General features: G+C 35.8%; 1 protein-coding gene across 1 annotated transcript; it reads left to right on the top strand.

Moving 5' to 3' along the window:
* The first annotated feature begins 542 nt into the window (after positions 1-542).
* Positions 543-15,679, top strand: LOC121859898. The gene is made up of 12 exons (XM_042356855.1): positions 543-733; positions 1,936-2,106; positions 2,429-2,523; positions 5,405-5,529; positions 5,783-5,882; positions 6,263-6,395; positions 7,154-7,392; positions 8,401-8,603; positions 8,994-9,195; positions 10,689-10,819; positions 11,373-11,558; positions 13,640-15,679. Exons 1-12 carry the CDS (start codon positions 574-576, stop codon positions 13,806-13,808), a joined length of 1,914 nt encoding a protein of 637 aa, XP_042212789.1. The 5' UTR covers positions 543-573; the 3' UTR covers positions 13,809-15,679.
* Positions 15,680-23,313: the final 7,634 nt, after the last annotated feature.

Here is a 23,313-nt window from a genome sequence, read left to right as displayed (position 1 = left end):
AGACAAACCTATAAGTATTTACATCTCTTTAGAAGAGTCATAAGATATATTGATTTTCCAGTAATAGACAATTATAACAGGAAGACTTTTGAGATTAAATATATATATTTTAATATATATTGATGATTTATTGATATTTTAATAATAATTTCATATTAATAATAATTTAATCGTAAGGAAAATATATTTGGAAAGGGGACATTTGGCCAAAATGTATAATAAAAACCAATGATATTAGTTTCTGTTTTCAATATAAAGAAATATTTTTTTATATATCTAGATTTAATAACCAAAACTAAGTTTTTCTAAAATATATAAAAAACACATGATTCATGTTAACATTTTGTGATGCTGATGTTCGATTTTCATACAGCGACTTTGGTTCCTCAAACTGATAACCGGCAGTGTAAATTATATACGCTCTATGTCATTATCTCCAATTTTAGTATGAAATATAAAATACAAATATTTTTCATGTTTTTTTTGCTATATAAATTTTCTTATATATAATATAACAATTGTCCATTATGAACTATTCGGACACTGTGTTGTGTCCGGCAACATATACTGAGGATGGCTTACCTCGGTACACGGATGGTGCGGTTATCTCCAAGAATATTCACTGACATTCCTTTACCAATTTCCTGTCGCCGATACTTTGCAGCAGAATCACAACAAAATAATGTTAGGATCGGCTGCGCCAGCGGTTTTTGGGGTGACACACCAACAGCAGGTAATATTTAAATTACAAACTGGAAGAAGGTTGTGTAATAATAAACTAGAATATTGTGGCAAAGATAGATTGATTATTTATTGAGTCCCATCATACATGTTCAGTTTGATTCATCGTGTATATAAAAAGTGCAGGTATATGAAGACACCCTGAGTCATCCGGGGGTCTGGGGCCCGGTTTACATTAGGTATAGTTCCTGGGTTTTGTGGTTAGGTTAGATATCTAAATACAGGGATGACTGAAACTAAAATCGGCAGTGTAGCAATATATCTCAGTGATTGGATAACTTAACTTCTGATATTGTTTATTATAATAAAGAACTTGGTTCATTAGGTTTAGAGTAAATTTGCATTGTCACACCGTTCACTTTTAGCAAGTAAAAAATATATTTTTCTGGTGTATTTGTGTGTGTTTAGACCGAATATGACCTTCATTTTTGGCGGAAATTAGCCGGGGTTTGTTTAGCGATTTTTTTTTTGTTTAACGTTTTCCGAAAAAAAAAAGTGGCTAAGCGACTAAAGAATACACACAAAAAAAAAACACTAGAAAAACCAAAACCTGACCTAACTTAACTGACTCACCATATGATGGAATCACCTATTTCTTACCCTATTGGCCTGGTTCTTGTTCGTTGTTGCATTCTGGGATTCTTACCCAACGCCACATATGTTGGTCTTTGCGATATTTACATTCCATCTTGCGATCGAAAAAATGCTATAGTTTCTACATTTTTTTTCTTCAAAAAACTCACAATCAGCTCCATATACTTTAAGTGACATCCATCGCAGACTTCCATGGTCGGAACTGAACTTGAATTTCAAAATATGAGTGACCCAAAATAAAACTCTGAATTAGCAAAAACGCTTTTGATTGGCCGCGTGACGTGTACGCATGCGTGTCATGATTTATGAAGGAGACGCGAGAGACACGCAGTGTTGGGTGAGAGGCAGACGATAATGGCGGGAAATAATGGAAGAAAATAGAAATTTATTTGGAAAAGCTATCTCCGTTAGTATACATTTCCGCCGGTAATGTAATAGATGAAAATTATCTAATAATTAGACGTCTTATTCGAATATGATAATAGATTAGTGGTAGGAATGAACGGTGTGTAAACTCAATAATACCATGTTTAGAAAGCTTTGATAATACAGTACTCTTTATTTCACTGTCATTTCAATAATAAAATTCTTGTGTTTCAGCTCCACAACTCATCCACAATGGCAATCTCGACTTCCTCATGTTTGACTACTTGTCGGAGATCACAATGTCTCTCCTCACTGCAGCTCGAGCAAAGAGGCCTGAGTTTGGTTATGCCCCAGATTTTGTTCTCTTTGCCCTCGGGCCATATTTAAATGAAATTAAGAGCAAGGGTGAGTCCTACTCATTATTTTACAAGTTGTGTTATTGTCTGGGTGAACACCCTTGATTTACCCCCACAGACTTGTTCGGCATTACACAATCTGCCTTATCCAGGCTTGGTCATAAAATGGGATTTCAGGGTCAGTTCTCATTTTTTATTAAATGCTTGTAGCTTAACTGTACAGATTATAATTTTGTGCATGCTTTTAATATGAACTTTCTGGGGTGGACTAGCTTTTTACCTTAAATGATTATTATCAATAAATAAATGTTCTTAGCACATGTGCTTTAGAAAACTTAAAAGAAATTGTTTAAACTAATGCCAATTTTCAGGAATAAGAGTATTAAGCAATGCTGGAGGCATCAACCCTGAGGGTTGTGCCATGGCCATGAGACAAGCTGCAAAAAAAGCTGGTGTAGATCTAAAGGTTAGTTACTGGATGATGGATGTTGAGCCAGTCACAGACCTTATTATGCAGGGCCGGATTCAGGAGTGGGCAAAGTGGGCAGCTGCCCAGGGGCCTCCACATATTACAATATTTTATTTATTTGTTTATTCATTTGGATTATTTTTATTTTCATTCTTTAAAATTCATGTTTATCTATTCCATCACGTAAAACTCTTGGGTACGGGTAGTTATATTGAGGGGGGCCTCCACAAAGAGGCTGCCCATGGGCCTCCACAGGTCTAAATCCGGCACTGTTATTATGTGTAGGGTGTGATGTGCGGTAATGTATCCAATATATGCTAATGTGCATATTGTTCTGGTCTAAAATTCTGAGGGTTTACTGTGTGACTGAGTCATGTTCATTCCATAAAAACAAAAAACAGTTAAAATCATTCCACATAAATAGGGTGGATGTTGAATTGGAAGGGTCAAAAGAGCATCCAGTATAATTAATATTTAAAGACCAGTTTTTTACAGTTTATACTATTTATTAAGGAAATATGTGATGTGTATCAGGGTGTGGCTGTCTCAGTGAGTGATGAATCATATGGAAAGAGAACCATATCCAGGGAGGCACAGATGGAGATGTACAGCACACTCAATAAAAAACTTATCTTTACGGAAGAAGGTTTTCAATAAAGGCCCATGAGGCATACTGTTATTCACCATTCATATGGAAACAAACTAGTAATTTTATATTTTGAATGAAATAACTAAATTATGCCTACCATAATAGGTAGGAAATATTTCATCACGCCTATCAACCCTAACGAGACACCAGGATTGTTCAGTTCCAAATTCATCGGACCCCTCCTGAAACATACTTTTTTTACTGAGTGTAGAAGAGATGTGTTGGCCCAACATTATGAAATTACTGTGAAACATTAACTCTTTGCATGAGGAAAGAACAAACTTCAGGCAACAAATTATGTGTTTAAGAGCAATGAGAAGGAAAAATACTGGAATAAGTTGTGGAAGTAAAAGGAGTATAAGGCAAAAAGTGGATCAGGGTCTGCTCAGGTGGTGTGGACATATTTAAGAGAATGGAAAGTTGGATAAAAAGGGAGCATTATTGAGAGGGATGGTAGGAGGGAAAGGGGAAGACCAAAAAGGAGATAGAGTGATTGTGTGCAGAATGCTCCAAAAAGGAAGGAAATGGATGCCCAGGAAACAGCAGTGTGTATGGATTAGTAGAGAGCAAGGCATAAAGTGATTTGGGGGAAAGGACTTGGTACTGATAGGTGATGCTTACATGTATGAAATGATGAATAACCCAGATGGATATATGGGCCATGTTGTGGAAGAGAAGTACCATATCAAAACACATGCAGCACCAGCATCATCCTCATTTTTTTTTTACAGCCATTTTACTTCTGGGGTTGGCTATTATTACCTAATGGCAGCTCTCTATGATACTTTGTCTCTCACAGCTTCTATCATCAGGTTCTTATCTCTGAGGTCATTTCTTACAACCCCACTCCATGTCATTTTTGGCCTTCCCTCCACATTCTGACTCTTGCATCTCGATCCAATTGGTCTCCATTCTCTCCATATGCCTGAACCATCTCAACCAACCTCTATGCTAAACCTCGCCAATAATCTCAATATTCAGCTCAGCTCTTAACAGGGTTTCTTATCTTTCAGTGTCATATTACACTCCTGCAGCAGTAAGAATTAATGATGATTGATTGAAGGGAGAATGTATGTCTACAGTACTATAGAATTTTCTTTTGTTTCTGGACACTGTTTTATTGTGGGAAAAAACTTGAAAGTGCAGAGGTTATAGTACAAGGTTAAAAAAGCTTTTTTGTTTAAGTATTTATAACACTACTTACTGTTAAAAGTTCAACATCAGTTGAATCCATGTGGTGAAGCATTCAACGTTGGAACCTTCCTCCCAGTTGCACAGTCGCTGTATACTGTATTTGTAACCTTAACAAGATGACAGCTTTTATAACCGGCTAACTAGTTTCTTCTCGCTTCTTGCAAATTATGCTTTGTGACTGTACTGTGAAATGTAATACTGTATTGTTACCCATCTAAAAGCCTAATATTTGCAGTTACTTCATAAACACCTTACAGATGTACACACATTGAGGGATAAACAGCACTATAAATTGCTCTGCCCTCTGTTTTATTTTCATTGATTACAACAGAAATCATTCCTCCCATTGATTGTATTCGCCAGTCATGATAAGATAACATTATGTATGTGATTTGGATGATAACAGAGGCATTATTAGCCATATGATGTGTAGGTTAAGATTACAGAATTTACTTTTAGCTTTCTTTTCAATGGCATCTGATAATCTCATGTGTTTCTTCCCTAATAGTTTACATTTATATACAGTAAGATCAATCAATTACTCAGGATGCCATTCTAATAATGAGGGTTGGCAATCATGACCCTTGATTCCAGATGTTTTCAGGCTGTCTTTACTGATTTTTCTAAGTTTGGTATCACTCCAGGTACTGTTTTTATTTTCATTCATCCGTCTTTATTTTCATTCATCCGTCCCAGTCTCTACCTTCCCATGGCCCTACTATCCTTAATTATACCCTGCCATTATCTTCTTATCTTCATTTACTTGGCCAAATATCTCATTTTTATTGTTCTCTAAATATCTGGTAATGTATTTCTCTTGTTCCTAGACATTTTCAATACTTTATTTGTTTTTCTCTCAGTGTAACTTAACTGTAACACTCTCCTGAAGTACCACATTGTGAAGGCCGCCTGCTGTCTATTGAAAGTGTCCATGCTTCTAACTTTGTGTTGACCAAATATGATATTTCAGCTTCCTTTTTCTCAAACAAATACATTTGTCTTTTGGATTATATTTATCGACTTTTCACCCAACAGGTAGCAGTGGTGACAGGAGATGATCTAATGCCAATTAAAGAGGAACTGATATTATCTGGTAAACCAGACATGAAGAGTGGTCTTCCACTTCCAAAGTCAGTACATAGCATGAATGCTTACCTTGGGTAAGTCTTGTTACTGATGCTGTTTTGGTACTACCAATATATCACAGTTGTTTATATTAAAGATGGTTAAAGGATATACTATAATGTACTCATTATTATAAGCCATAATGATTTTTTCTAATTAGCATTAATGATTTAATTGGATAAGGCTTTGTTGTTTGCATGCTATTTCAAAAACATAGATTGGGAAGAAGTATGACTCCATGCGGTTTGATTATACTGTACAGTACTATTATTCCTTGGTGGTTTTCAGTGCGGGTCCTATTGCACGTGTTCTGGATGAAGGAGCGGATGTTGTTATTACAGGCCGATGTGCAGACAGCTCCCTTGCACTTGGACCACTCATGCATACTGTAAGTGCTGTTGTATTCTACATGACTGATATTTTGTTTCTTTTGACCTTTCTCTCAAATAGGCCAGTTTTAGACTAGAATATTTATTGAAGAATGAGACTTATGGTAATCTTCAGCCAAAAATGTATTTCCCATTGATTTTATAAAAATAGAGATAGTCCTCATCATTCTTTTTGTAAGGTTGAGGTGGTTATTCACATCTCATGATTACAGGGCAGTTTCATCAGAAGACCTTATTTGTGAATCATAGATCAAAGCATGGAGCCACACATGCCATTCTGAAAGGTATGTTAGCCAATAAAAATGCAGTCTGACTGTGTGGCTTACATTAAATACCAAGTAGATAACCCATATTCAAGTTATTTTTTTAATAATTTCAGTTTGGTTGGCAGCCAGAGGATCTTGATCAGCTTGCTGCTGGTAGTCTGGCTGGTCACTTGATTGAGTGTGGAGCACAGGCAACTGGTGGCACATACACTGACTGGCACATAGTTCCAGATTGGCATAACATTGGTGAGGTTGATGATCATGTACAGTATCAGAAATTAACAGTAAAAAAAAGTATGTTACTTATCTTTAATGGTTGTTATTGCTGATAAAATTTTCTTGGAATTTTCCAGAAAATGTGCCTTTCGGAAAATCGTTTCCAAGCCGTAATTTTCTGGAAATTCCAGCTTTGGGAATCAGTTTCTGAGAAAATTTCAATTCCGGCTATCAGAAAGTTCCGGTTAAGAGGGATTCTGGCTAACGGAGATATTACTGTATACTGTATCTGTATAAAAATGTGAGGTTCTTCTATTGTATTTGAAGCAGAGATGAAGTCAAATTTTATATTTGTTAGGAGGGTGAGTAAGGTAAAGAACGTATGAGGTAGATTTATGGAGTGTGACAAAATAGACCGATTAAGCTGATTTTAGGTGGTATTAATGCTGTAAGGGGAAGTGGAAATAGGAAGTACAGTACAGTAGTAGAATAGAATTGATAATGATAGCATTTTGTATGTAAAGTTTAGCTGGTAATCCACCTTTTATGTGGAAAGTGAAGAACAACAGATATGAAGAAGGGTAGTTAATGTAGGAGTTTATAGCTTGTGAATGTTACTTATTTTTTGGTTGCATTTTAACTACTCTACATGTACCTCATATTAATTGGAATGTAGATAAGGAGTTGTATAATATTATATTCATGTTATTTAGGATTTACTTATTTTTATGTGATTAATTAGAATTTTGCCATTTCCCTCTTTATATTAACTTCTTTTTTTTATGTAGGTTTCCCAATAGCAGAGGTGTCCAGCAGTGGCAGTTTCCTCATTACAAAACCTCCTAATACTGGTGGTTTAGTTAACTGTGGAACTGTTGCTGAGCAAATGCTGTATGAGATTGGGGATCCCCGTGCCTACGTACTGCCAGATGTGGTGTGTGACTTCTCCGGAGTAACATTAAAGGAAGTGAAACAGGGAGTCCTTGTATCTGGAGTGAAGGGAAAACCTGCCACAGATTCTTTTAAGGTGATTTCTTAGTTTAATGTTGTGTCTAATATGCAAGAATTTTAATTGGATGAAGTACAGTATTAGTGATGGAAAATTATAATGATACAGTATATAAAATGTGTAATGTACAGTAATTTTAGATTAACTCTTTATAACACTGTATAACTTCAGGTTATTTGGCAAGATAGGGAAATAACCTGCTACCCCCGACCAACCCTGATGCCGCAGTCTGTCTTTGTCAACACACCAACAAAAACAAAAACAAAAATATCTAGCAAACTATAGATAAAAAACAAAGATTATTTGTTTCTTTCCTGGACACTTGGATAAACCCAAGACTATATTTATGGGTTTCTTGCAGCCTCCCCACTGTTCAGTTTCTGGTAATGCTGGATGAAGCTAAATGCTTTCTTATCTCATGAAAGCTCCCAAAATTGGAAGGAATAAGTTTTCTGTAATATACAGTATTTAAAGATTTCCCCTTCCTGAACATACTGTATGTATGGCCTCACACTATAACTTAACAGGTACTGCTGTGTTATATTTGGACATGAAATCTACCTAACCTAACCATGGTTAGAAAGTTAATTTGGTAATTTTTTTCACCATTTAAACGTGTTTAAGGTAGCAGTACATTAGTAGCTAAGTTTTGGGAAGTGTCTCAGAAAAAATCTTAAAAAATGCCATGACAGCAGCTGGAGAAGTGCACAGTAGGTGTATTGACGTGTGGTGGTTGATTTGAAATACATTTAGCTTGTCGTTTCTTGCAAAACATAGGAAGGTGGAAGTAATTTAGGTAGCCACAAAAAAATAAAATAAAAATAATCACAGTAAAGCTATAAATTTTCTTCACTGCTTTTCCGTTTTATATCCAAGACTGTGAATGGAGGATATAATAATCATGCTATCTGTGTGCATATGCCTAGAAATTTTTCACATATATCACTTTGGGACTGCCAATGATTACACATGCTCTATACTTTATCTCTGTGACTATTATATAACAATCTATGTCATATCTTATAGGTAAGTGCCACGTACCTGGAAGGCTACAAAGCAACAGCTGTATGCTGTGTGGGTGGACCCAGGAGTCGAGAGAAGGGCAAGAAGACAGCAGAAGCCATTTTGAAAAGGTGTCAGAATATTTTCAAGTTGTTGAAAATTAAGGATTTCACAAGAACACATATCCAAGTTTTGGGAGGTGAAGATACATATGGACCACATGCTAGGTATGAGAACAAAACTTATGAATGATCCATGTACAGTATTACAGTACTTGCAACTCTTTTGACATGGTCAAACTTTAGTGGACTCCTTTTTAAAGATTTGATTTTTGAAGTGTTAGATATTCAGGTAAACTTAACACCTTAGTTTCATGTGAAAAATTATTTCTTTGGTGGAGCCATAAAAATTTAATAATTTTTATCTCATTAATGTAATTTTGTCTGGCTAATATATTGATTGACCTGACTGCAGAAAATTAAAGTGAATTATTTCAGGATAGGTTGCCAGAATTATTTTGTGTGTCCTCAGTCCATACTATGTCTTAGTGATAAACTGTATTGTAAAGATATATGTGCTTATGCATATTTATTGATATTAAAATACATTACCAACAGTTTGGATGATGGACCCAGAGAGGGAGTAATATGGATGTCAGTCCATCACTCTGATAAGAAAGCTTTAGAGCTCTTCTCCAGAGAAATTGCAGCTGCAGGCACAGGTATGGCACCTGGGCTAACCTCCATAGTTGGAGGTCGACCTAAACCATCTCCATTGTTACATCTTCACTCATTCTTGGTAAAGAAAGACATATGCAAGGTAAAGTTTGTGTTATTGTTACTATAATAGAGGTCTCATGAATGTTAAATTGTAGACTCACACTATAACTGATTTTCATACAACCTTAGTAGATGGAAGTTTTTTTTTTAGAGCTAATGGGCTTAATATTATAAGTTAACTAGCTTCTTTTATGTATATATATATATATATATATATATATATATCTCTCATGTAGATCCACAATGAAAACGTAGATAAGATATATATATATATATATATATATATATATATATATATATATATATATATATATATATATATATATATATATATATATATATATATATAGATATATATATAGATATATATATATATATATATACCTGTATCATTGTAACACAAAATACATTGGCTTTGATCCATTGCCCACATGTATACACTGTACCCATAAACAATACTGTATAGAAAAAAAGAAAACTTTGTCAAAGATTCAAAAGAACTGATCAGGGATATGTATTAGCATGAGTGTTGCACTCTAATAGCTGGATTTGCATTTAAAGTAGAGAATTTCATGCTGTTGACTGAATGAAAAAATTTTGCTTAATTGCTTTGCTGTAAGTCTCTTTTTATTATTCAATAGTATGACTAAACCAAATTACCCCCATACACCATAATTTCATCAATTTTGCATTGATTTTCTTATCCATACTTGCTTTTTTTTTTTAAACAATATACTGTATTGTGTTTTCAAGTTTCTGCCATGCCATCAGGGTTTGTTGACAATCCACTGCTGTGCAGGCAAGGCAGACAGTTCAGTGTTGTATTGGGAATTCATCACAAACAGAAAAACAAAGACTAACCTAACCTTACCACACACAACATTATGATCATATTGGTTAGGTTTGGTTGCTTCATTCTGTCAGTTTTTAGAAAACAATCAATATTTGGTTTAGTAGTCCTGCCAATGAAACTTTTTCACTATTGCATGTGTTTTCTCATTTATTGTGCTGTCACTAGCAGGGAGCAGAAATGTAAACGAATTATAACCCATGTCACTCAAGCATCATTAAGGACTGCCAGACTCTGTAATCAAGTGTTATGAAGTATATCTCACCAACTAATGAAATCATATAGAATGAACATATCTACTGTACATTGCAATTACCAATTTGCTGACAAACTGATAACTACCACACTTCAAAATAATTTTGACGAATTTTTAAGTTGGCTCAAATGTTCTTCCACCCTTCTGACAATACTGTACATGGCAAGTGTAATGATTTTGGTTAAGTGAAAGATCCTGGAGTTGAAATACTCAAAGAAACTCAACTGGAAGTAGAACAATACTGTAATGTTAAGTGAACTGATCAACATGTTGAATTGACAGCTGGTTAAGTGGTTCTGCTTATTGTATAGAATGTAAACGTAAAGTGTGATATTATTCAGTAAACAAGACATGCCTGTAATAATTATCTTTAGTGCTATAGGATGCCACAGGCAAATTTCCTTCTCATTCCATAATTTCCTTCTAGGTAAACATCAGTGTGGATGGTAAAGCTGAAGCCTATAGTGAGGCATCAGACTCTTGGGTCCCATCATCCACCTATGACTATGCTGACCAGCCCATTTCTCATGTCTCAGACTTGGCCACTGGTTCAAAAAAGTATGTAATATTCCATGATTGATGTTGATTTTACGTTCTTATCTGTTTTATGAAATATTTGGGTATGGGTGGGTACAGGCGATATATTGATGCATGGACTAAGTTTGATTGTTTTGCCAGTACAGGTATTACATGTATTACTAAAAATTTAATGGGAGGACTGTAGCCTTGGCACGATGAGTGCTGGTTGGACCGACTCATGTTTGGAGAGCCTCCTACCTCTCTTGAGAAATCTTTGGATCTGTTATCCCCCATTTGGAGGCAGCAGATTTGATGGGGAAGATTTGGCAATTAAACTATCTAAGTAGATTAATGGATTTATCTCACTGCCAGTGAAGGGTTTGAGCAATGAGATAGATACCCCAAAACAAAGCAAGCACTGCCATTAATGTGTAATGAGGTTGAGTTTGGGTTCATGGTAATAATGATTTTATTATGTTGAAAGAGTTTTATGTCTGAAGTTGTGTCAGAAACATAAAGAACAGCAACTCTGCAACATTGGATACCAGAGAGATTTAATTGTAACAACATTTTTTCAATCTTTCTCTTTTAGTTATCGTCTAGAAGATCTGGCCTTAACCCGCAGCGGTGACAAGGCTAACTCCTGTAATGTTGGTGTGATTGCTCGTCATCCTGCATTATACCCTTATCTGAAGCAGGCTCTTACCTCTCTTACCGTGGCCAGTTATTTCAGCCATGTGTTCCCAGCTGACCTTAACCCTGTGGATTGTGTAAAAAGGTAGGGATTGGATAGAGAGGTATGATTTTTTGCAATTTCAGTAGTGCATGCATTTTAGTGTGTTTTAATGTGTACCTGTGATTTCAAAAGTGAGTATACTGTATAACATGAAAAATTAGAGTACTTAGCAAAGACCAATAGAATGGAACAGTACTTAAGGGTAAAATAGACTTATTGAGTAAATAAGAAGACCATACATTATTACTTTACCTATAAGTGTCCAAGTGTGACGTGAAAGGTCGAGTCGGGTGCTTATATCACTGGCTTTTCCTATGGGGTGTGAGTCAGCTCTTATGTGGGTGGATGAATGAGGTCCTGTCAGGGTTTCCAGATGCCCTGTATATGAAAATCTGATAAATGTGCAGTTTGGTAAAAATAAGCCCTGTATGTTAATTATATCTTTTCATACATACAATAAAATGTATTATTCGATCACTAATATCCCCTCTGAAAATATTAATACTGCATATAGTAATATGTACTGGTAAATCAATATTTTTGTTCAGTACAATTACACCAGAAAAAGTATTAATGATTGAAAGAGTTCATTATGGATTTATAGGATATCTAAGGTGTTACCACTTACCTTAGGTAATACTGTACAGGTATTAAATTGCTAATATTCCCAAGAGTGCATTGTACAGGTACCTCTTGATTTATGCGATAATGACGTTCTGGAAAATGGTTGTGTAAATCAAAAACTTATAAATCAAACAATGTAAATTGTGGAAATTAGGAGGTTTCGTTATTATTAAGACAGTACCAGTGAAAATCTACAGTATGCACATCCCAGGAAATAAACTCCAGGTCTTTGCTTTATCACAAACATGCTGACGGGAATATTTTTGTGAGTTTGGTGTTTGATCCATGTGTTCATCATTCGTTCCATTCTCTCCATAATTGATCTTCATGATACACTTATTAATGTTCCACTTTTGGCATTCTCCTTGATCTTCTCTGCACTATTATGAATAGTCCGTTAACTAGATTCATTAAGTCCAAGGACACGCTTAATAACAGCTGTTCATTCACCTGTAACACTCCGTAACTATAGAATGTATCCATGCAAAACAGGAAGTTGCATACCCTCGCCACACGTATGCGCACTTCTCATACGACGCTGGTAACACTACACCACTGTGCTGTCACACCAATGATGATGTTTATCTATTGTCACGTTATTCCAAACAGAAGCCCACATAAACTAAAAACAAAAAGTGTAAATGGACCGTGTGCATTATTCTAAAAATGATGTATAACAAACACGTGTAAATCAAGAGGGGCCTGTAATTGAGAAAAAAATTAATTGTGTATCTTGACATATAATTCAGTTGGCATAGAAACGTATGGCAGCAGAACATGCAGCATGGAAGCGGATAGCACAGCTTCTTTAGTATGAACAAGACACTATGAAATTTTAAGTTCTATCCTTGGCTGTTCTATACAGATCTTGTTTATGAGAATGGTGCTTAATTATAATTAACAGATATTTGTGACATTGGTGTTTTATGTAATAACTAAAAGTTTTTGGTTAATTGTAACAAGCAGTATTATACAGTATTCATTCTGTAGGTACATAGAAGCAATCAAATGTTAAGTAGATAATTATATAGGATATTGCCATTACCTGAGGTAGTAAATAATCTAATATTATTGTATAATAGTACCTGTAGATTAAGAGCATCATTAAGATGACTACTAAATCTGAGGATAAAAATATATTTATAATATGAATTTTAAGCTTCACATTTTCTAATAAAACTTGAATTGATGTAATGTACTCACAGTCGTAACAATATTTTAATTCTGTAAATATTTAATAAATATTATTCTTCATACTGTGACTTAGTTGTTAAATATTTTAGCTATATTTATTCCAGAATTGCTGCTGTTGTATGAGATATTTCATCTTTCTCACTGAGGGGTGTATTGGAGCACTTATGTTCTTAAGTACAGTCGTCATGCTCTCTTGGTTACCAGTAAATCGGAGGATAATTTTAAAGATCAGTGAGATAGTTATTGGATTGAGTAGTTTAAATGTGAATTTATGATAATATTTTGCTTGTATTCTCTTCACTTAGGTATGAAGTTGATGGTATCTGTGGCCTTAATTTCATCCTGGAAAATTCCCTGGGAGGCGGTGGTGTTGCATCACTTCGCTCTGACCCTCAAGGCAAAGCATATGGCCAGATGTTGCTTGACTTTGTTGTGAGGGACATGCCTGACATGGCTACTCTAACTCAGAATTAATTGTCATCTTTTGATATGAATTAGCGCAGGTGTGTTTATGAAAAGGGAATTACTCATCAATAACTCAAGATATTTAAATGTCATTTCTTTCAAGATACTGTATAACCAAACCATATTTTTTAGGAGGATATAATGCTAAACTTGTGAACAGACATACTGTATACTGTAGAAAACAATACTATATAAATGAAACTTGGTATGTAGATATACAGTAATCTTATGGTATATCGGAGGGATTTAGTAATCCATATTTTGGGGAATTATGAACATTCCGTGTTATTTACAGATACATTATATAGATACTTACACAAGGGTGTTTGATCTAGCAATAGATCTGGACCAACTTGATCTTGTTTGATGATGTTAATGAATCATATTAATATTTTCTTGTATGGCAAATACTGTAGTACATGTATTACTTTGACATGGATAATAAATGCTTGTTTAGATATACAGTACTGTACTGGATTAGGTTGAGAATGTTCGTTTTTATAATAACATTCTTAAAAACCATTCAACATTGTATGCTTGCAGACCACATTGGCACACTCATAGGGAAGTACAACATTTGAATCTTTTGAGTTTAAAGTTCATTTTCTCATATATTTCCATTTTCATCCCTCAAACTTTCTCGGTGTATTTTTATACTTACAGAGGGTTCCCAGGTTATGAACAGGTTCCCTTCCTGAGGATGTTCTTAAGTCAGAAATGTACGTAAGTCGGAAAACATGCTATGTGCATACCGTACTTACAGAACAATGTTTAAGATCCCACTATATCATAGCCTAAGTCCTTCTATACATCTAAAATTACTTAATTTAAGAGAAAATAAGAAATAGAATGACAAAATATAGTAAATTAAAGTAAAAAATAAGTCATCAGGCAAATAAAATAATGTAAATTTTAAGTTTAACCCCGTTTATATCAACTGGCATTCGTAAGTCAAACATTTGTATATTGGGGACCCTTTGTACATGTACAGCATCATTATACAAACTTCAAATGTATTGCTAATTGAAAAATAGCAGAAATGCTTTCTGTTAACATTTACTTAGGAAACTCTTATATGTTAAGTATTTGCACATATTAACGTTGAAATAATAATGAATATTGTTATTACTATATTTTCACATTTCAAATTTTGAAAATTATTTTCCTGCTTTAATGTAGGGAGACCAGGCAGCTGTTGATGCCATGATTCTCAGCATTCAGTCACCTCAGCAGAGTGCTAGTCCAACCAAGGGTTATCCCACCAATGGCACGTGTTAGTGTTGGTATACAAGTGTACATGGAGGGAGCATGGACCTCCACTTTGGCCAGGACATGTACCCATGACTTTCATCTATTTTGATACAAACATCTAGTAGTTACCAATCATCAGAAGGATATGATACACCATGCAGGTATATGTGTTGGGGTATGATAGTGGTGTCATAAGGAACTCCTGCCTGGCTAACCATAGTGTGAAGGTAAAGACAATACAGTACAGGTATTGGTCTTTTGATGTCATTTTGATTTGGTTGATTCCTTTGTAAATGAACTAGGATAACAGTGGTACAGTATTTATTTAACAGAAACATATTTACTGTTTAAAGAGAAAATTTAGTGTTTTAGGATTGCCTAAAACATACACAATTACTAGTATGGAAAATATCTGTAAAATATATATTTTTATTAAATATTGAGCCCTTTTATATTGTAATACTGTACCAGGATATAACCTTCATATTTTACGTACAGTTGTACCCTGCTTTACGCGGTCAATTGAACCCACAGGATACCGCGTTAAGTGAACAACAGAACATATGGGATTAATTCCAATAGAGACTGGCCCGACCCCCAAACTCCACTTTTTGACGACACACAACTTTGTTGTAGTAAAAATTTTATCTTAACTTTATGATGGTATGAACAAACAAGTAATATAGAAGAGGCTAGGTTAGGAAAAATAAAGGTTAGGTTAGGAAAACTAAAAGTTAGGTGTAACACTTACGTTAGTAGAAGAGATGGGTCGGCATACGGGGATGGAGGCGGAGGGGAGGGAGGGAGGAGGAGGGGGGAGAGGCGAGGCAGGTGGGAGCGGGTGGCGGGTGGGGCGAATCTAAAAATAGCGTCTCGAGCCGGACACTGCGCGTACATGGGTAGATGAACCGCGTTAAGTGAAAGTTCGGTTCTGGCAAGGCACCGCGTATATGAGAAATCGCGTTAAGTGAAACCGTGTAAAGCGGGGTACAACTGTACCTTCTTTGTAGCTAATTTTTAATTAATTATATATTTTATGTCATGGAGTCAAAATTTGATTTTGAAATATATGTTACAGTAGATTTCTGTAGAACACAAGGGCTACATTCCTACTGTTTATGACTTAAAAATGAAAGAAACCTGAAAATTCAGCTTGTATATAATTTGGAGATGGTGAATGGTGGTTGTTCATGGTGGATTGTGGTAATAACAGCTATAAATATGTTACCTTAGCATCCCCAAACAGGGTTTCTGATGTCTATGGCCTAGAAGAGCATTGTTGAGGAAGAGGAAGTATGGGAAGACCACAATTTTACTTAATTTTTTTCTGTCTGGGTATGTGATGAATGTGTTCGCTTTCATGGATTGTGCCACTGACATTGTTGCTTCCCCACTAGAAGGCTAATTGAGGATTTTGTAAATAGTTTTAAGTTGAAATTAATCCTCATTCTCTTTCTATACTCAGTACCACCAGAAAGCTTCATTAGGTGCTTGGAAACCATTATAATATAGAACTATTAGTCAGAAGGCACAAAACTAGTAAAGATGTCATAATAAGTGGTGTATGCAGCATGGCAACACAGTGTAGCAATAAATTCAAGGCAACAAACTCTCCTGGACACGTCCAAGAAGGAGGACATGTTCAAATTGGATACCAGAAGACTCACTACCTGCCCAGTGTTGAGTGATCGTACTAAATCAACTGCATTACGTAGGGATTTTGCCAAGCATAAAACAGTACAGTTTTGGATTTTACTGTTGTGTTTTTAATTTAGCCATCAAAGTAATTTTGGTCATTGAGTATTTAAAATATTAAGTACTATTTGGGTAGAGTACAAGTTGATGAAACAGAATACTGCAGTTTTTTCCTATTTCTATTTGACGATCAATGAATGAGAAATTAAATTTGCCTTGTTTTACTATACAAGTACTGTACTGTACTTTAATTGTGAGAAATAATATCACTGAAAACTGTCTTTGCTCTTTACTTATGATGGTACAGTACTTGTAAACTGTATACTGTACATATGTGCATATAGAAATCTGCTTAAGTTTTGATAAGCCTTGAATATTTATTTTCTGTGATATTGTTGAATTCACAAAGATCACGGCTGTGTATTATACTTTTATATTTGCAATACAGTAATTGTGTGGGTAGAATCAGACCTGTCCATACTCAGAAGGATAGAATACGGTTTATTTATAAATTGTTTTGTATAAATTCCTAGAACATTTGTCCCTTCATAAGTGAAATGCTATATAGTACATCTCTTTTAATAAAGAGTATTTAGTACTCTGAGTGAAATATGTTAACTCATTACTGTGCAAAAATTCTCAGGGAATTGATCCTTTTGGGTATGTGGAACAAGTCTTCAAATATGTTATTACTGATAATTAAATATATAATTCATAATTACTGTTTTTTCCTTTCCTCTGCATTTATGCCTCATCATTAAATTTTTTTTTTACTAAATCTCTAGGGATCATCAGAGTTGTATTTCATGAACTCCTTTAGATAACTTCAAGTGGGGAAAAGTCTCCGGTCTTTTGTTTCTGACCAACCCACTTCATAGTTGGAAATGGCTTGCAAGAGTGAAAGAAAAAATTAGGGTTTGGCCAGGAAATTCCTATTGGTTATATTTGTTCATATCATATTTGCTCAGTTCTGAACCTACATCAATCTCATTTTATTCTATACATTCCCAAGAGATCCCCAAAATGTGAAGGTTATGATACTGTGAACAAAATAAATTTGTGGAAAATTGTGTTTTCTTGGGATACTCAAAACATTGGCAACATGGCCAAGCAGAAAGGTTAGTTTCCATGTGTGAGTGCAGCCCATAAGACATACAGTACTATAAAGGTACCTTTAGAATACATTCACACAAACTACAAAACAAACCTATAAATCCTGAAATGACTTTACTGTTTAAAGAAAGCTAGTGGATTTAGATATTTTAGTACAATAGTCGTATTTGTAGGTTTATATAGCCGTGTTTCTGTCGTGTATTGTTTCACTGAGCAGTTGCTAAGTGGAAATGCTTCAATGGCTAGTGCTTCAGTAAACAGAAATTCACTGAATACAGTAGTGTTTCAGTGACTAATACTTCAGTGAGCAATGCATCGATGATCGTGATGTTAAGTGTTTCTGTGATCAGTGTTGCCAAAAACAATGTATCAGTGAATACGTAATGCCCATTTGTCCAGTACTACAGCAAATTATATCAGTAAGCAGTACTTCAGTGAGCAGTACTACAGGCAGCAGTGCCTCAAAGAGTACTATTCTAGTAAAGTGTTTCAGTGAGTTGTGATTCAGTAAGCAATGTTTTCAATGAATAGGGCCTCAGTGGGCAGTACTTCAGTAACAGTGCTTCAGTAGTCAGTGGAGTCACGGTACTGATAGTTCATCAGTTAGAAGCGCATAGTGATTTAATAAATAGTGCTTCTGGTAGGGCTGCAATAAGAAGTGTTTCAATAAATTGTGGGCAGTACTGAACTGGTCATTAGACAACCGTGTCTGGGGTTAACCAGGGCGCCATAAATATATTATACAGCATACACAACCTTACTGAAACCTTCATTAGAGAACAAACTTCGAAAATATTTGCAAACAAAAAGTAATGTATGATATCCTCATGGCAGTAATTTATTTGCTGAATATCAAATAATGATAATGACACTAAATCAGGGTTACAGTAACAACTGAATCCGTCCTCAAAATCGCAGTTCCTCACATTATATAGGTTGTCTACACCTATCCCTTTTAATATCTAATTGTTGATGACTAGTGCATGTAAGAATAGGGAAAAAAATGCTTAGAAACCTTAGTTATTGAAGCGGAGTAATAAATCATTACACCTGGGAGGCTAGGACGAGTCATTCTGGGACGCAAATTACAGAATCAGTGCGAGTCGCCGTGACGACCAGTGCAACGCCGGCCGCTGCTAGCTCACAAACCACGTCAAAAACAACCAACGACGGTGAAAAACTCTTCCTGGAACACTTTGTCTACTGTCGGCTATTATCGTGGAGGCATTGGCGGCTCCTCTTTAGGCTGTCGAACGACAAGAGGTTAGTGGGTCGAATATCTCTTCATTGTCGTCGATTATTACCCGCTGATTCCTGGTCACAGTACACTTAAGAATAATTTGTTACTAATATGATCATTGATCAGCTTGCGATTTTCAATATTCATACGCTTATTGTTGTTCATACTAAAAATTATAACAGTGCATCAAAATTAAAAGGCAGTTTTTGACTCGCCAATATCTGCATGAAGAATAATTGAGCCATTTTATACTTAGCATGAGGCTATGCGCCGAGACACCCCTTTGCAGAGGTAAATGTTTACTGATACAGATATTTGAATATTACTTAGCATACACATCTCCCCACCCATTGTAAGGGGCACGTTTTCTCTTTATATTCTATTTCATCTTTTTATTATTTTTATTCAGCGGCGATTCAGTGCATCTAGAGCTCAGTACACAACACATTTTTCGTGTACCTCCTTCGCTTTAACTTTCCCGTATCCTTGTAAATCCTTGAAAATTAAAAGTCTGTCACTGTATATGCAAAATTCAAAAGTGAAATGAAACGTGAGAATCTTTTGAACATTCAGCATGAAGTCATGCACTAAAATACTGGTTAATCGTTTGGCTGAGTCTGTTGCATGGGTTCGAAGTCTCGGGTTCGCTTTTTATATTTTAATGTTTTTGTTTTTTATTCATCCCCATCTGGAAGTAAGTTAATGCATTTAGTCGGTACAGTTCTAATGCAGTACCCAAGTAAAACTGTGAGAAGCACTGCACGTCTCAAGGTACAAACAAAAATAATGTATAAGACACCTAGAGAGTTGAGACTCCCGGGAAACTTTTTTTGTTGGAATTCTGATAACTGGTGTCATAATTGCTTCATTATAAACATTGGAGGAAAATAAAGTAAAGCACGCTTGCCTCACAACTTTATCCTGGGTTCAATCCCCCGCCCCAGACAGATGATGAAGAGGATAAAAGTAAACATGTAAAAGAGAAGGGTGTCATCCAGTGTGACCTCACCAAATAGTATTTGGTAACTTAATGTTAGTAAATAAAAGAAGTAGTTTTTCGTCGACTCTCCTGTGAATAGGATATACTGTATATTTTTCCTTCCTGTTTCTATCTCTTTGAAAATCTTAACATAAGAAAAGTTATTTATCTTGGGTATAATATGTATATCCAGTGTGAACCCAGACCAGTTGTTATTACACTCACGCTGATCTGTTTATAACAAGCAATGGAACAGAAACTCAAGTGATAATTTTTCATTTGTTTTAATGTTTTCTGCTGTAGAATCTAAGATCTAGTGGATGGTACTTAATAAGTTGATAACCCGGCAGTTGAAGCTTGAGAACAAACAACAATAATAACAACAGCAGCAGTATAGGAGACGGAGGAGGGGAGGGGAGGCGAGGAAGAGTCAGGTACCACTGTCCCACATACTGTAGCTGCTAGTTTTCGCTTCCCCTTACCCCTACCCCCTTCCCTCCGTCCCTCCCATCAATTTTCCTTAATGGTTTATCCGAGCCCCCTTTCCTCCTCGCCTTACTCCTCTTCACCTTTCTACCTTCCCCCATATTTTAAAATCTACTCTTCTCTTTGCTTTTTCACTACTTCACTGCACTTCCTTCCAGTCTTACTCCTTCTTTCTCCCCTTCCTCCCATTTTACAAGTACTATATCCTACATCTCATCCTTTTTATACTTTAGTTCTACCATTCATTCTTTCTTTCATAATTCTTTACTTCTCTCTCCCTTCCTTCCTTTCCCCTTCCCCCCTTACCCTTCTACCTATCAACTAGCTAAGGTGACCCACTACTGTGCCTCGAGAAGAATGCCCTCCCCCCCGACCAAGGCCAGTTTAGGAGAGTCTACGTTAGGGGGGCATGATAGGTCCTTAGCCCCATGCACCAATAGTAGGGAGGGGGGGGGGAGAATTGGTTAATAGGGTGTGTTTGAAGGGAATGGTTGCTGGTGGTGAAGTGGGTATAGGCGTGTATGTTGGGATGGAGGCACGGTAAGGGGGCTTGTAGTGATGGAGGGAAGAGGGAAACCGGGTATAAGGAAAGATAATGATATTCACCAACCCAGTAAATTTACCCTCTAATCCATCTGTGAGTGATAACAACAGAGCAGTATAAAGTGATCAACAGACCCTTCTTGTGTGCCAATCAACGCCACCTCCAGCTGCACCGATAACAACTCCGTATCTCCTTCAGTATAAACGACATAAATAACTAAATAACCTAAACAAAAACAAATGCAATTCCAGTAGTACCAACATCAGTTAACAGGATAAGGATTATTAACGTAAAAACTGCTGTAACGAAGACACTAACGAACAATAGTATTATGAGCTTTAGTAACATTATCTAGTATGGAAATATTAACAACAGCAATAATGTAGCAACAGTGAGGTGTAGAGATAGAGAGATGAATAGAATGAGTGAGGTGTAGAGATAGAGATGAATAGAATGAGTGAGGTGTAGAGATAGAGATGAATAGAATGAGTGAGGTGTAGAGATAGAGATGAATAGAATGAGTGAGGTGTAGAGATAGAGATGAATAGAATGAATGAGGTGTAGAAATAGAGATGGAGAGATAGACGTAGAGGTAGAGATATTGAGAGATAAATAAATAACAATGTAAAATATTCTCTCTAGTTGCTATCAGATATTGACCCCCAATAATGTATGGCATATTGAACAGGAAATAACACGAGATATAATTGTTATTGTTTTCTTCACAGATTGGAAGATTCCGCTGCTACCAACAGTAAACAGGAAGCGAAGATCACTGTTAACGTAAGCAAACAGTACACCACAAACAGAGGAGGAACTGTTCTACATTCTGTTAACAGTTAACTATACAAACACAGCCACAGTTTAAATAAGGTGAGTTAATTTTATTTGTTTTTGCAATTCTAATAAGGTAAGGTTTTTGTTTTGTTTTTGTCAGAATTTGCTAAAGGCAGTATATTAATAAGTTAGGTATGTCTATGTTTATGTAGTTTGTGCCGGGTTATGTTGAAGGTGGGTGTCAGTTCCGGGTCATGTTAAGGTCTGTGTCAGTATCCGGACAAAATTATTTTTAAAAGGCGGCGGAGAAAGTGTGTGTGTGTGTGTGTGTGTGTATGTATGTGTGTGAGCCGGACACAATTCTTTTAACAGCCGCCGTCTTGTGCCTTGAGGGATAAGGGAAGTGAAGAGGAATGGACAGGACAGTATGTGGGGGAGAGAGAGAGAGAGAGTGGAAGAATGAGAGAGAGAGAGAGTGTATGGGAGATGTGGAAGAATGAGAGAGAGAGAGAGTGTATGGGAGATAGATAAGAGTAAAAGAGAGTGTATGAGGAAGAGAAAATGGGAAAATAGAGTGAGAGGAAGAGAGACAGATGGAGAAGAAAAAAATAGATGGGGAGAAAGAGAAATGAGACAGAAAGAGATAGAGAAGAAAGAGAGAGAGGAGGAAATATATAGATAGGAAAAAGAAAGAAACATTGAAAGAGAGAATCCAATGCAAAAACATAACAATAAAGTGAACGAGAAAGAAAGAACAACAATGTCATCAGCAACCATTTACGTTCCAACAATATTCTGTAAAAAATTTTGTCGCTCACCAAACTTTCATCTTTCCTCCACCAATTTTTCCTATACCCAGTAACTAAGATAACTCACCTGAAAATATTCTTGATGTTGTAGACTTTCACTTCCTTTTGATTAGAGAGTTTAGAGTCTCTCTTACCGAAGTATACAAAAAGTTATCTGAAAAAAAAAGGATTTGCATTGACAAAATTAAATGGTATGCTAGATAGGGCGTTTCTCTTTGTTGAATATAAAGAAAAACTAAAGGTTTCTGTACTATCAAGAATCAATAGCTGCATGGGTTAACGGTCAGGGGTATGAATGAGTCGTAGTGGACGGACTGAACTCACTGAAGATATGAATGACTGGCAGGACGTCCAGTTTCAACATCGTGGACGTATCAGAGTCAACCTATGAATGACTAGCAGTAGTATATGTTAGGTTGCTACATTGTTGAGATTTTTACCATAAGATCATGTACTTGGGTCGGTGGACTCTTGGTGGGTTAAGTGAGGTGGAACGGTAATACAAAGTTCACACTGTATGCAAAAGTGAGAGCGAAGAGATTACTTGTTGTAGACGATAAAAGGTTAGAAAGTTGAGTATTTTATTTATTTATTTATTATTATTATTATTATTATTATTA

Source organism: Homarus americanus, unplaced genomic scaffold (assembly GCF_018991925.1).
Source record: "Homarus americanus isolate GMGI-L3 unplaced genomic scaffold, GMGI_Hamer_2.0 scaffold44110, whole genome shotgun sequence".
NCBI lineage: Eukaryota > Metazoa > Arthropoda > Malacostraca > Decapoda > Nephropidae > Homarus > Homarus americanus.
This window is presented reverse-complemented; position numbering and strand designations above follow the sequence as displayed.